At 48.2% G+C, this 13707-nt stretch overlaps 1 protein-coding gene across 1 annotated transcript in view; it reads right to left on the minus strand.

Annotated features, from left to right (window-relative positions):
• The window catches only part of LOC119444795 (neprilysin-3), a 59859-nt gene that overhangs the window by 2113 nt on the left and 44039 nt on the right, over positions 1–13707 (minus strand). Inside the window, exon 5 of the mRNA XM_049664742.1 lies at positions 7373–7513. Within this exon, the coding sequence (XP_049520699.1) occupies positions 7373–7513 (141 nt within the window). The remainder of the gene's footprint in view (positions 1–7372; positions 7514–13707) is intronic.

A 13707-nucleotide genomic window follows, 5' to 3' on the forward strand; every position in this document is an offset into this window, starting at 1 on the left:
TCCAAGTGTATTAAGGTGTTTGAGTGCATAATTGTATCGAGCGTGCGCTGTTGTGGAAGGCAGTAACTTTAATGCTGTGCGGCGAACTTCTGCCTAACGTCTGATAGGCTGTGTTTCTGTATGCGCGCAGTAGCCCTGAATTTTCATACTCGTCAAGACACTCTATTGAGTTTTAGCAAACATAAGCGCAGTGTCCATCCCTGACAACCGTCAAGATTGCCATTTATGTGTTTGGAGCCCAAGTCTATCGTATTCTTTTTCTAGTTAGAGCTTGCTATTGCTCATAGGGCGGCGGATAATTATTTTTTCCAACGCTTTGGCGCTATAATTCTGCATGCGAGATGAAGTAATGAAAAAAAAAACGCCTAAACGTTTATAGATATGAAAACTTGTTGCTGCTGCACAATTCGCGGTCGTCTTCTGTGATGTGCCTATTATATAGCTCTAAGATTTAATTCAGCCCAAAGTTGAAGCCACGTAGTGTCTGTGCCCACGGTGTTGCTCATTATGTGGCCTACGGTGGGAACCAACATATGCGTACGACGGATGGCAATTTTGCTTATGATATGACGCGGGACGTCAATACGATGAAATAAAAAAGAAATGGCGTATAAAATGACGTACAACCATTGTGATGAAACACACACACGCGCGCGCGCACACACACACACACACACACACACACACACACACACACACACACACCACTCACTCACTCACTCACTCACTCACTCACTCACTCACTCACTCACTCACTCACTCACTCACTCACTCACTCTTATGTTTATAACCACAAAGAGGTGTATAACTGCAGACACTTAGTTTTTTTGTAAAAACTAGCGCAGCATAATGCTCCTAAAGAGACCACTACTATTTTGTTTTGCATACACAAAGCCAGTACGGGCAACAGCCAACGGTGAAAGGAGACGGCAAAAAAAAAAAAAGAATGCCACAGCAGACGACAGCCATCGTCTTCTTATGATTGGCCGGAGATGCTTATTCTAAACACCAGACTAACATCAGTCCTGTGCGAAATGACGTCACTCACGTCCTTCACTCGCTTCGTGCGATGTTCTTTCTATAGTTTCCTCCTCTCACTTATTCTTACCTAAGAAACCCTTCATAGGCGTTTGTGAATCCAGCGCAAGAATTTTCGCCCAGCCGGCAACAGTCCTACGTAATCAGGTCAACAGGACGGCGCGATAAATGCGGTCACAGTGGCCCGGTATCGTGATTAATTCAGCGCGCTTGGACAAAGCTACATTTCTATGTAATAAGCGGTGTAAGTGCATATCGTAGGGATCGCACTGAAGGACTGAACAAACTTCACATAAATGCCGGAGGGCTTGCGGCATACCGCTGACAACTCAATAATTATTGCATTTGTGTGTAACGTCCATATTTGCCTTTAGACAGCACACGTATCCGCAATTTCTCAGGCTTCGACACTGCCTCAGTGATAGTTGTGGCTTCACATGGTTTAATTAGCCGCAAGTGGAAAATTACTTATCGAGGCCTTCGTCCGGCAGTGGACATAAAAGTACGCTGATGACGTTTTAGAATATATATATTTGCGAAGGAGCAATATATATATATATATATATATATATATATATATATATGTATATATATATAGGAAAGGAAAGAACAGAGCAACACTCGTTCACTGGGCTGGCTGTTCTATTATCTGCCACATCGTCTCCTGCCAGCGCCCGTCGTGCGAGCTCCTGCTCCCAAGTCTAGTATATATATATATATATATATATATATATATATCTTGCCACGAGGGGCGATCCTGTGGTTGGTGCTTGGACGATGACGACGACGACGACGGTGTGGCTGTCTGTGTGCACGCGCTCACCTTACCATCGCTATAGCGTTGTGCTCCTTACCTTGTAAAGATATCCATTGTATATAGAATCTCCCTCTAACATCTTCGGTGGATGTGCTGGGTAAGTTCGCTACAACACCGAGAACTGGATCTTCACAGCGGACGGCGCGTTCCTGCCACCACAATGACCGACCAAGCGACCAGTGTGAGCAAGGCCCGTCACCAGGGATTCTCTTGCACCCTCGTGATACCGGGACATTCAATGGCACAAGCGGCGTCTACGTTGATGAACCACTTCAGGGTCAATGTCGTACATGTATGTACGTCCTCCGCGAACACCTTCAAAATGCTCAATCGACCGAAACATGTGGAATTTTTTACTTGCGTCCAATGCCTCTCCGTTGTGTGTGTGTGTGTGTGAGTGTGTGTGTGTGTGTGTGTGTGTGTGCGTGCGTGCGTGTGTGTGTGTGTGTGTGTGTGAGTGCGTGTGTGTGTGTGTGTGTGTGTGTGTGTGTGCGTGTGCGTGGTGCGTGTGCGTGTGTGTGTGTGTGTGTGTGTGTGTGTTATGGCAACGGCGCGTCGGCTATCGCTCGCGCATCCGGGCGCGCGCGCAGGCGGCGGCGGCAAGTGCGCGCCTCTTTCGATCATTTCTTTCGCATAGCATGTGCTGCCACTCGACCGGAACACGTGGAATTGTTTACTTACGCAAATGCCTCTCCGTTTTTTTTTTCTTTAATGGCGACGGAGCGTCAGCTATTGTTTGCGCATCCGGGCGCGCGCGCGCGGGGCACCGGCGGCAAGTTACGGTTTTCTCCTGAGGCGGATCCCGCTTGTTGCACGCGCTAAACTGACGGCTATCTGGTTTCAAATCTCTCAAAGGGTGATCGCTTGTTACTCGATTGTTTATCGCCCACCGCGGCGCGATTACACCTGTTTCAAGGCAGGCTCAAATATACATAAACGATGCGGCAGCTTTTGCGTTTCCTGTTTTGGAGACCACGAAAGCTCTATCGCACCTTGTTGGCGATAACACGAAGGCTTATACAGTCCAATAGTCCTACAGTCCACTAGTCTTTCCTTGCTGTCCAACTTATTTTAAGAGTATAGTCCATTGAGACATTTCGTTACTCGGCGTTTCGACTGGAGGAATGCTTTGAATAAGAGTGCAAAAAAAGCCGCTCCTCTGGCCGAAACGTAGAATAAGCTAGCGTCTCAAAAGGCCACTCTTTCATTCTTTAAATATATAAATATGCTCGAAGAAAAGAGATCCTACATGTCGGGTATTGACTTATCGGAAAAATGTGCAGGCGGTACACATTTGAAAGAAATGTTTCTTCACTGACGTTTCGGCTATAGCATTGCCTTCGTCACATTGAAGAGGGGGTTACAATGCGGCCACTTTTATGGAGTCACGCGTATGCATTATCAATAAGGAAACTCATTGCATAAAAATAAAAACACTGGTATTTCAGTGACCAGTATTAGCAGAGGTGATCAGAACAATCAGCAGAGGTGATTATGGTAAAGAGGGGCAACATGTGACAAGCCAAGCGTTTACAATTTTACCTTCAGGAGCAACACACCTTAGAGCAATATCATATACATGACAAACAAAGATAGCTCAGGGAAAAAAAAACGGGTACTACAGTATAAGGATAAGCATCAGCAAGCACTGCCACCAAACCATCACAAAACGCGTGTCACTCTAGTGGGAGACAGATGACGTTACCAGTATTTTCGTTGATGGCTGAACGTACAGATACAATTATTGGAGTCAGCATGATTTTCTCGTTTACCTGGTTTGATGCGTTTTCAAACGAGACTAAAGAATGGCGGTCTTAATTTTATCACAACAGTCACTAGGTCTACGGACATATTTTGACAATGGCCGATTAAGAAGGCTGATAGCATGCGCACGAAGGTTATTACATGGACCCTAACACTATAGTTTCTGTTTGTGGCGATGTATTGCATTTTGCATGCTAAACACGCCAGAAAGTATACGAACCTGAGGGACACCGTTAATTGTTCGGATAAGTTTGAAAAGTCCTGGAAACAGTTTTCCATGTAGTCATGTGAATGCAAACCTTGCAGCATGGTTCCTTTCAGGAATGACAGCCTGCGTGATCTGATGATGTGGTTTTAGGAAACGTGCGTAAAGCACGAAGGCTTCGCTATGTTCGCCAGACAACTCGCGGTTGTTGAGGGGATATATACTTAAGGCGCTGGCTGTGTGGTACATTGTGAAAATGTTTCCTAAAATATGGGTAAAATCTGGAGCGGATGCCGCGTGCGTCAAAGTCGGATTAGTATGCGAATGTTCTAATAATTTCTTGTTAGTGCTCACACTTTAAAACACATAATCACTACAGTTTACGGTTAGCAGTAACTTTTATTACACCGTGCGACAATTGAATGTGTCTCTCTCTTCACAGTAGCAGACGAAACGCCGTATCCCCTTGCATTAGCTCTTAACGCGCATGTGCAAGCAGTTCGTCCAGTGGCCGCATGTGGCGCTCGGCCGCACGCTCGCGTGTTTCCTCTAAGAGTGGACGATTCTGTACACTTCCCTGAGCAGCCAAGCAACCTTCATTAGAGCTAGCGATGAATACGATGCACAGGCTCCTTCTAGAAGGGTAAGCCAAAAGTAAACGGACTTTTGCAATTTATCACACTAGGGTTTGGTAACACTGCTAGTATCCAGCGCTGAATTAGTGTCGTCTACAACACTTCTATGGAACGTGTCACTCTTATTGCCGCGTTAGTCGTTAGAGTGTAGCAGACAGTTAAACATGGCAGCTCCATTGTCGATCTGCGCCAAGGAGGAAGTGAGGGCAGTGATTCCCTTTTTGTTTGCCGAAGGTGTTAAACCTGCGTAATTTATTTGTCGAATGCAAGAGCAGTATGGTGAGGGGTTGTTTATCGCGAAGCAAGATCTACGAATAGATAGAGCGTTTCAAACAGGGAAGAACGTCTTTGTGTGAAGAGGATAGATCGGGCTGGCCATCGACGTCAACGACCGAGGACAATTCGAAAGTCGTTGAGGGTATGGCGTAGGAAAACAGATGAATCACAGTCGACGAAATCGCCAATATTTTACATATCAGTAATGGTTCAACGCATTCCATCTTTCATGATAGGCTAAATTTTCGGAACGTGTGTGCACAAATTTGCAGCACAGCATGAGGCACAAAGTTTGGACATCTCTCGTAAACATTTCGCCCGTTGTCGTAGCGAGGGAGATGGATTTTTACAGCAAATTGTTGCTGTAGATGAAAGTTGGGTGCATCATCACGAACCGGAAAGTAAGGCTGCGAGCGAGGGTTGGAAACACTCATCATCGCCAGAAGTTAAGAAATTTAGACGTCAGCCATCAGCTGGTAAGATAATGCTAACACTATTCTGGGGCATGGAAGGTGTGGTAGCCGTTCATTTCACCCCGAGAGGCGAAATTGTGAACAGTGGGAGCCATTGTGATGTGTTGCGAACTAAACTAAAACCTGAAATCAGATCTAAACGTCGTCGAAAGCTGCGAAAAGGTGTCATACTGCAGCAAAATAACGCTCGGCCATATCCTGCCAAACGGACGGCCGAAACAATAAGGGAGTTGGGATTTGAATTGCTGGAACATCCGCCATACAGTCCAGACCTGGACCCAAGCAATTTTCATTAGTTTGGACCATTGTGGGATGCGCTCAGGGGAAGAAGATTTGCAACCGATGCAGAAATCATTGATTCGGTGCAAAATCGGTTACAGGTCAACCCAGAAACTTTTTTTTTCCGACGGAATCAAAAAACTTGTGAAACCTTGGGCAAAGCGCGTTGAAGTGCAGGGAGGTTATGTAGAAACATAATGTATGTTTCAGTTTTCAACCATTACCCGCCGGGGTGGCTCAGTCAGCTAAGGCGTTGTGCTGCTGAGCACGAGATCGCGGGATCGAATCCCGGCCGCGGCGGCCGCATTTCGATGGAGGCGAAATGCAAATACGCCCGTGTGCTTGCATTGTAGTGCACGTTAAAGAAGCCCAGGTGATCAAAATTAATTCGGAGCCCTCCACTACGGCGTGCCTCATAATCAGAACTGGTTTTGGCACGTAAAACCGCAGAAAGAAGTTTTCAACCATTCGAATAAATGTAGCTTTTCTCAAAAGTCCCTTTACTTTTTTACTTCCCCTCGTATAAATAGCGAAGTTGCAATGGCGTTACCAGACATGTCCTAAAGAAAATGTGCAGGTTCCGAGATATTCATCATAAACTTGATACCACGTGGGCTAATTTCGTATTCAGGTAGGTGGATATTGATACGGCGTAAAACCCTCTTTGTAACGCAGCTAACTGCGTGTGGCACATTGTTTGGAACTTGAGCGAAGCTGTTAATAGAGAGTAATAGTTGAGCGGCTCAGCGGGCCAGCGGGCCCAGCGATGGAGCGGAGGGGACAGCGGAGCGCAAGATGAAAAGAAGAGTAATAGCTGAGCGACGCCCCGCTCGTTTCAGCGGATAGTACTGCTGCGCCATCTGTTGAACAAGGTTGAAGTTACTCTCGATCAAGCAGAGACTTTGCTGCGTTACCTGCCGAATAAAATTGAAGTTACTGCGAAAAGAATATTATTTGAAATATTAAAAAAGAAAAGAAAAATATTAAAAAAAGAAAAGAAATATTATGCGAAAAGAACGTTCGCGTTCGCTGCCGCTTCTTGAAAACGCTCGCACGCTCGTCCGCTGCGCACGCTCCGCTGAAGAGACGAAATGAGCGGGCGAGCGGCGCGCTCCGTGAACACGCTGGATGTCCCAGCGGGCCGCGCATGCGCAGTTGGCGTCTCCGCTCGTTCGCTGGGCCCGCTGGCCCGCTGAGCCGCTCAACTATTACTCTCTAATAACTGCGCTCTTGTTCTCGGCTGATGAAAACAAGCAATAACATACATTACTTTTATTACCCTCGAGCAAGCTGCAGCGTCGTCGTCAAGCTTGACGTGCTCTAGGGATAAGTGTCCGCGAACGCGAAATTCGGAGTCTGAGTACCAGATCTCGGAACAGAAGCGCTCAACTATAATCAAACGAACTTACCTTGTCTTCAAATGCGATTATCTTAACGTTTGAAATGTCATTATGTAACGCTATCTTGAAGTTGACTGTTGTTCGTTTGGTAACACTGCTACCGGCGAAACCAATAACCCGCATGTGAAAGCAGATTCTTCCTTGTGAGCATTGACTTTTTCATAAAATTACGGTTAGTGTAATTTTAAAAGCCCTGTATGATAACTATTACAATGTGCCCGCCGTGGTTGCTTAGTGCATTTGAGGGTGCGCTGCTAAGCACGAGGTCACAGGAGTAACTTCTTGCCGCGGTGGCCGCATTTCGATGTTGGTAAAATGTAAAAAGGTCCGTGTACCGCGCATCGGGTGCACGTGAAAGAACCCCAGGTGGTCGAATTAATCCGCACTCGTCCAGTACGAGTGCCTCGCAATCATATCGAGGTTTCGGCACGCAGCACCCTAGAATTAAACTTATTTTTGTAAAATACCAAGGTTCATCTACTCACGACCGATCTGTGCATCTGCCGCAGGCACAGCGCCCTTTTAGTGTATTCCTTTATAATATCGCTAGCGTTCCAGGGTTGGTATGCTTCTCTTAGCGTTATCCCTTTTACGTCGAACGCGTGCATCAGCTCGTGTGCCGCCATCTGCAAGCAGAAAAATTTGTTGAGAAAAGCAAAAAATATGTACAAGCGTCAACAAGCAAACTCAGCAGTTGACGAACCGATTTCACTAAGAACACTTTTTAAAGTGAAGCTTTCTTTGACTCTTATTTCGACTTTTCCGCTGCTCCTGTCTTGCACGCCGCGTCAGGAGGTTGTTCACAGATGAGTGGCAGAGAGGAAAGGCAACGCCAGGAGCTCGTTTGGACCTTTCAATTGCGTCGTCACAATGGCCTCTCGACACTTGTGATAGTCCGTGAACGCCCGCAAAAGTGTTGCAGAAACTGCAGCGCTTACCTTTGTACTAACGCGCAACAGTCCGTAAAACAGTGCAGTCTATGTGCCGCTGCTGCCACTGTGTTTACTCCGCTAGGTAAGGGCCACTGCGTATGTGCAACTGGGGTACTGGGTACGTGATGGGTATGATAATCATAATAATAATAATAATAATTATAGTTACAAAAATTCTGATGATGGCGATAACAATGGTAAATGTCATGGCTAGTACAACTGATCACAAAACCTCGAAGGCGATTGAACCTCTAAATGATGTCGAATAAACGCTGTCGCTACAGCGCTGCTCTCAAAATAGACAGTTCATACACCCCATTATCCCCCCCCCCCCTCACCCACGAAGACAGTCTTTCAGCGACTTCAACTTCACGTTGAATCTCCTGTTGAACAACAGGTGTCGCATACAGGATTTAGAATTACAAATTATTTTAAAACCTTTAAAACCGCTTTTTATGAGTGCACACCTGAAAAGTGTGAAGTAGTATTTGAGTACAATAGGTTCCTTGGGTGCAGCACTATGCCTACTATTCTGGACATTGGGACTCTGCCTGGTCTTTCCTTAGGCTAATTGCATACGCTGAAAAATGGCGGCTATAGGAAGACGTAAATTAGCGCTGTCTTTAGGATAATTCGTAATGGCAAAATAAGACAAAAATTGCGAAAGTAGCAGTTTCCGTTCTGGTGAAAACGTTCCCCGGTGATTTCGAGTTGATGAGGAAACTCAAAAACCACCCTGGTTGATGCCAACAAATCGCATATAAAACAGAAAAAAAATCAGAGCCCTTCCACTACTGTGAAGATGGAAGCCAGCAAAGCTGTGGCTATGGTGGGTCTGGTAGAGTGAATATTGCTATAGTGAATTTATATATTAACACGATAGCGTTAAAGACCCCGTGTCACAGAAAATCCCGCGTCGGCGTCATTCTCGGCGTCCGCGGCTAAGAAAATCATCCCGATCCACCCCAACCACGCCGGCCATCCGCGTGGCGCAGAGGCGCTCGTTAACTAATCGAAATCCTCAAGTTGAATGTGTCAAAAAAATCGTAAAGTACGACGTAACCATAACCTACACTAGAGCACTGCACAGGCCGATTTTTTCAGCCCGGGCCCGGCACGGGCCCATTTTTACGTTGGGCTGCCCGCCCGAGCCCTATCAAAACTTTCATGGCGAGACTCGGGCCCTGCCCGGGCCCGGAAATCATCTACGTTACCCGCCCGGCCCGTCCCGCCACCCCTTTACCTTAGGCCCGAGCCCGGCCGAGCCCGGCCCGAGCCCGGCCCGAGCCCGCCTCGAAACCGGCCCGAACCCGGCGCGAGACCTTAAAGTACATGTTTTTCAGAGTTGAGACGCCCGAAAATAACTCGCTGCACTTACATGCACACCACCAGAAAGCCCGAGCCCGGCCCGGGCGCGCGCCAAAAACACGAGCCCGGCCCGGGCGCGGGTCAAAAAAGGCACGCTGTGCCCGAGCCCTGCCCAAGCCCGTGAAAAAACTGCTCTACCCGGCCCGGCCCGGCCCGCGGGCCGGGCCGGGCTCGCGCTTTCGGGTAAGCCCGAGCCCGTGCAGTTCTCTAACCTACACGCGTGATGGCGTCGGATTCTAATTTGAATATACTAGAAATTATAATTCTCTTACTCGGAAACTCAAACGCCAAGCCCCTTTCCACCATTTCTACCACTCATGCAGCGGCGCGCCGTGGTTTGCTCCTTTCCAAAATACGATCCAGATGGCGCTCGCCTCCTCGGCAGCATCATCTTTAAGGCAGCCGACTTCGCCTGGAGGGCGTTCGTTCCCGACGCGCGGATGCCGACCTGAATGCGGTGGTTTCATCCGAGTTTTCATCCGAGTTCATCCGAGTTTGCTGGACTGCTGGACGCCATCGGAAGGACATCCGGACCACCGAGGATAGCTTCTTGGCGGGCAAGTCCGAGCTTTTCTTCCTGTGCGCCCCCGAAGTCACAGTGGCTGAGTTGCAACGCTAGGCCTAACGCCGGCGGCGTCGGGCTCCAGAGCTGAAGCGTTCGCGTCGCCCGACGATGCTCAAGCCCCACGTGATGGAGATCACGGTCGAGGGAGATGCCATTACCGAAGACCAGTTAAATGATGGCAGCTGGACGGCGTTCGAAGCGCAGAGGAAATATTCTAGGCGAAATACCTCAGCAGCCACCCCATCTGCGAACTGCACTGAAGGAGCCTCCCCGGAGGAGACCGCGAAGAAGCCACCCCGCTACCGAGCGCGACAGCCAACGCTGCCAAGACGTAGACCCCTCCCAAAGTTGCCTGAGGAGCATCTTAAGGTTGTTATACGACCACAGGGAGCTATAAATATGCGAGATTGCGGCTCGGCTGCCGTCCTCCAAGCCGTTTGCGCCGCAATAGACGCCGACGCAGAAGACGTTTTGAAGAACGACCAGATCAGGGTGCACCGCATCAATAATACGGTCATCATCAGCACGCCGTCGTTAGCTAGAGCACAGGCCTACAAGGACATCAACAGCCTCAAATTTGACGGACAAGATTACCGTATGCTAACCTACGTACCGGCACCGGATAACTCAACGCGGGGGGTGTTCTACCACGCGTGGTCTGGCTAAGGGGACGCCAAGATATACAAGGAGCTGCAAGAACGCAATCCTGAGCTGAAACTGGCCGGAGCCAGGAGACTGGGCTCATCCAGACACGTACTCATCACCGTAGCAGAAGCCACACTGCCAGCTTACGTCCGCTACTTTGGAGACACACACGACGTCTACCCCTTCAGAGAAAGAGTAGAAGCCTGCTTCAACTGTCGGAAGACAGGGCATCGCACGGACGTATGCCCTCTCCCAAGAAGGGTGCGATGCCGCAGATGTGGATCTGAGGAACATGAAACGCCTCCCCCGGGCACACCTGCCACATGCTGGGCCTGTTGCATCGTGTGCCACGGAGGCCATCCAACCGGTGCTCGTACCTGTCGGTACCGCTTTTATGAGCAATTCCAGGGAAAAAGCACAACTAGAAACACCGAGGCTACAAGCAAATGGAACGAACCAACAGAGACGCCCTTCATGGAAGTATCAAATACTGAGGATGGGAACACAGCATACAGGGATGCTCTGTGTCGCAGCCGTCCCGTCACCCGTAACATCAACCAGGGAGCATCGGGGGCGCGCACCAACAGTGCGCACCACCGTAGTGGCAGTAGACACCGCAGCAATAGCAGGCCCCGTGGTGACAACAGACAACGACCTGCCTCGATGACACAGAAAGACCAGGAACCTGGAAAATCAGTGCTGAGGCAGCCGTCAACACCGGACGACGCCGAAAGAGGAAGAAGACCAGAGGACACACAGGTGAGGGAGCTTGCCGCAGAGATCCGTAATCTCAAAAGCAACTCGCTATAACAAATGATAAACTTGCAGCAGCTAATGAAGAAATTAAATTTCCAAAATCCAAACAAACTTAAATTACAACTACCCCGCCCGCCACGCGAGAGATCTTGGCTTGCGTTAGGAAGGATGACTCCCAGGCTATGGAGGTTGTTGAAGGGAGAAACCCCAAGAGGAAGTTAGTAGAGCCTGATGATGATGATGATGATATTTGGTGTTTTTTGGCGCAAGGGCCAAATGTGGCCAAAGAGCGCCAAGACAATGAATGGTATGTTTGCCATGATCAGTGGGTTCCGATGGTAGGATGCTATGTGGCTGTAAAGGGGCCTAAGAGCAAATCGCGGTATATAAGCGTAAAACATATATCGAATAGAATTATGGCAGTGACTTGTGGAGTGATCTGTGGGTCGCGAATGTATGAGAAGTGGTCATGGTGCTAAAATTAAGGATATAAAAGCAGCACAACGCCTACCGAAGGCCTTTGTGAACAAAGACCACGAGGCACGTGCTTTCTTTAATAAATTACCGCAGCAGTGGCCTCTGCAGAGAGGCCGTGCTACACGTCACCTGGATAGATAACACGGAAATTATGTATGTCTTTTAAAAACGCGAGAAGTGATTCATATTTAAAAAGAGGTTCATTGCCCAAAAACATAAAAGGATGTAATGGGAGATATTGCCGTGATGGTAATGGAAAATGTTTTTTCCTCCGAGGCTCCAGTTCAGGGCACTGTAAGAGGACATGAAGTACACTGAGTGGCTCGCCACATTCATCACAGACAGGCGGATCACCACCGGACAATAAGTAAGCATGTGTACTGTATGTGTGTCCTATCCTGAGTCTGCAAAGTGTAATCTGTGTGCGGCGTGTCTTCGATTCTGGTGGCCAATGAGCGAGATGAGGCTTGATAGTGTGTAATTTGTTGCCCGTTTCTCTGTCCCACAGACGTTGCCAGTAGGTCCTGACCTTTTCTTTGATAAAGGGCTTTCGGTCCATTACAGGGACGGCTATGGGTGAAGTGGCAGCGTCTGTATGAACTGATGTGGCTAGCTTGTCGGCCAACTCATTCCCTTCGATCTCGCGGTGCCCTGGCACCCAGCAGAGCACAATTTGCTGCTTGGATACATACGCGGTGCAAATGGTGGAATAAAGAGTTATGATTACGGGGTTTCTGTGCCTACGTGGAGTGTTTAAACATTTCAACACGCTCAAAGAGTCAGTGTAAATGACTGCCTTGCGTATGTCTAGCAGTTTGATGTGTTTAACCGCCGCCAGGATGGTGTAGGCCTCCGCTGTAAAGATGCTTGTGTTTGGGTGTAGAACTCCCGCAGCAGAAAATGATGGACCGACCGCCGCGTAAGACACGCCAGCGTGTGACTTTGAAGCGTCAGTAAAATATTCCGGGCAAGAGTATTTGTGCTGCAATTCGAGGAAATGCATACGGATATGTAGGACCGGCGCATGCTTTGTAACCTCAATGAAGGACAGATCACACTGAATCAGCTGCCACTGCCATGGTGGCAGCTGTACAGGAGGGGGCATGACATCGTGCTCGTGGAGTGACACATCCATTTCTTCGGCAAGACTTCTTACTCGCAGTGCGTAGGGCTTTCTCACGGAAGGGCGGTTCAGAAAGGTTTGGGCACTGGACAGTCGTTTATAGTTGTGTAGGCAGGGTGTGTATTGTTTGAGTTCACTTTTAGGAAATATACAAAGGATAAGTAAGTTCTCTGTAGATGTAGCGACCATTCATTTGATTCGGCATAAAGGCTTTCTACGGGGCTTGTTCTGAACGCACCCGCAGAGAGGCGGATACCCAGATGGTGGACAGGGTCTAACATCTTCAAGGCGCTCGGCGTCGCGGAGTGATATATAATGGAACCGTAGTCTATACGTGAACGAATGAGGCTCTTATATAGATTCAATAGACATCTTGTGTCACTACCCCACGTAGTGCGAGACAACACTTTCAAGAGGCTCATTGTCTTCAGACACTTGTTTCTTAAATACTTGAGATGTGGGATAAACGTTAACTTCGCGTCCAGAATTAGGCCTAGGAATTTGTGTTCAGTTTTTACAGGTAGACCCTCACCCTGTATCTCGATGTTGGGATCAGGGTGCAGACCTCTCTTTCTGGAGAAGAGGACGCATGTGGACTTTTGTGGGTTAAGCCGAAAACCATTCTCGTCTGCCCACTTAGACAGTTTGTTCAGTCCAAGCTGAACCTGCCGCTCACAGATTGCAAGGAGCATGATGTGAAGCCTATCTGTACATCGTCGACATATACTGAATAAAATATGTTGCGTGGGATGTACAGACGCAGAGAGTTCATTTTTATGATAAAAAGGGTGCAACTGAGCACACCACCCTGTGGTACTCCAGTTTCCTGCACATATGGTCTTGATAGGGCATTACCCACACGAACACGGAATCTGCGGTTGGACAGATAACTTTCAATGATATTCAGCATAATGCCACGTATTCCAAAGTGTGAGAGGTCTCTTAGTATTCCGA

This window comes from Dermacentor silvarum, chromosome 3 (genome assembly GCF_013339745.2).
Source record: "Dermacentor silvarum isolate Dsil-2018 chromosome 3, BIME_Dsil_1.4, whole genome shotgun sequence".
Taxonomy (NCBI): domain Eukaryota; kingdom Metazoa; phylum Arthropoda; class Arachnida; order Ixodida; family Ixodidae; genus Dermacentor; species Dermacentor silvarum.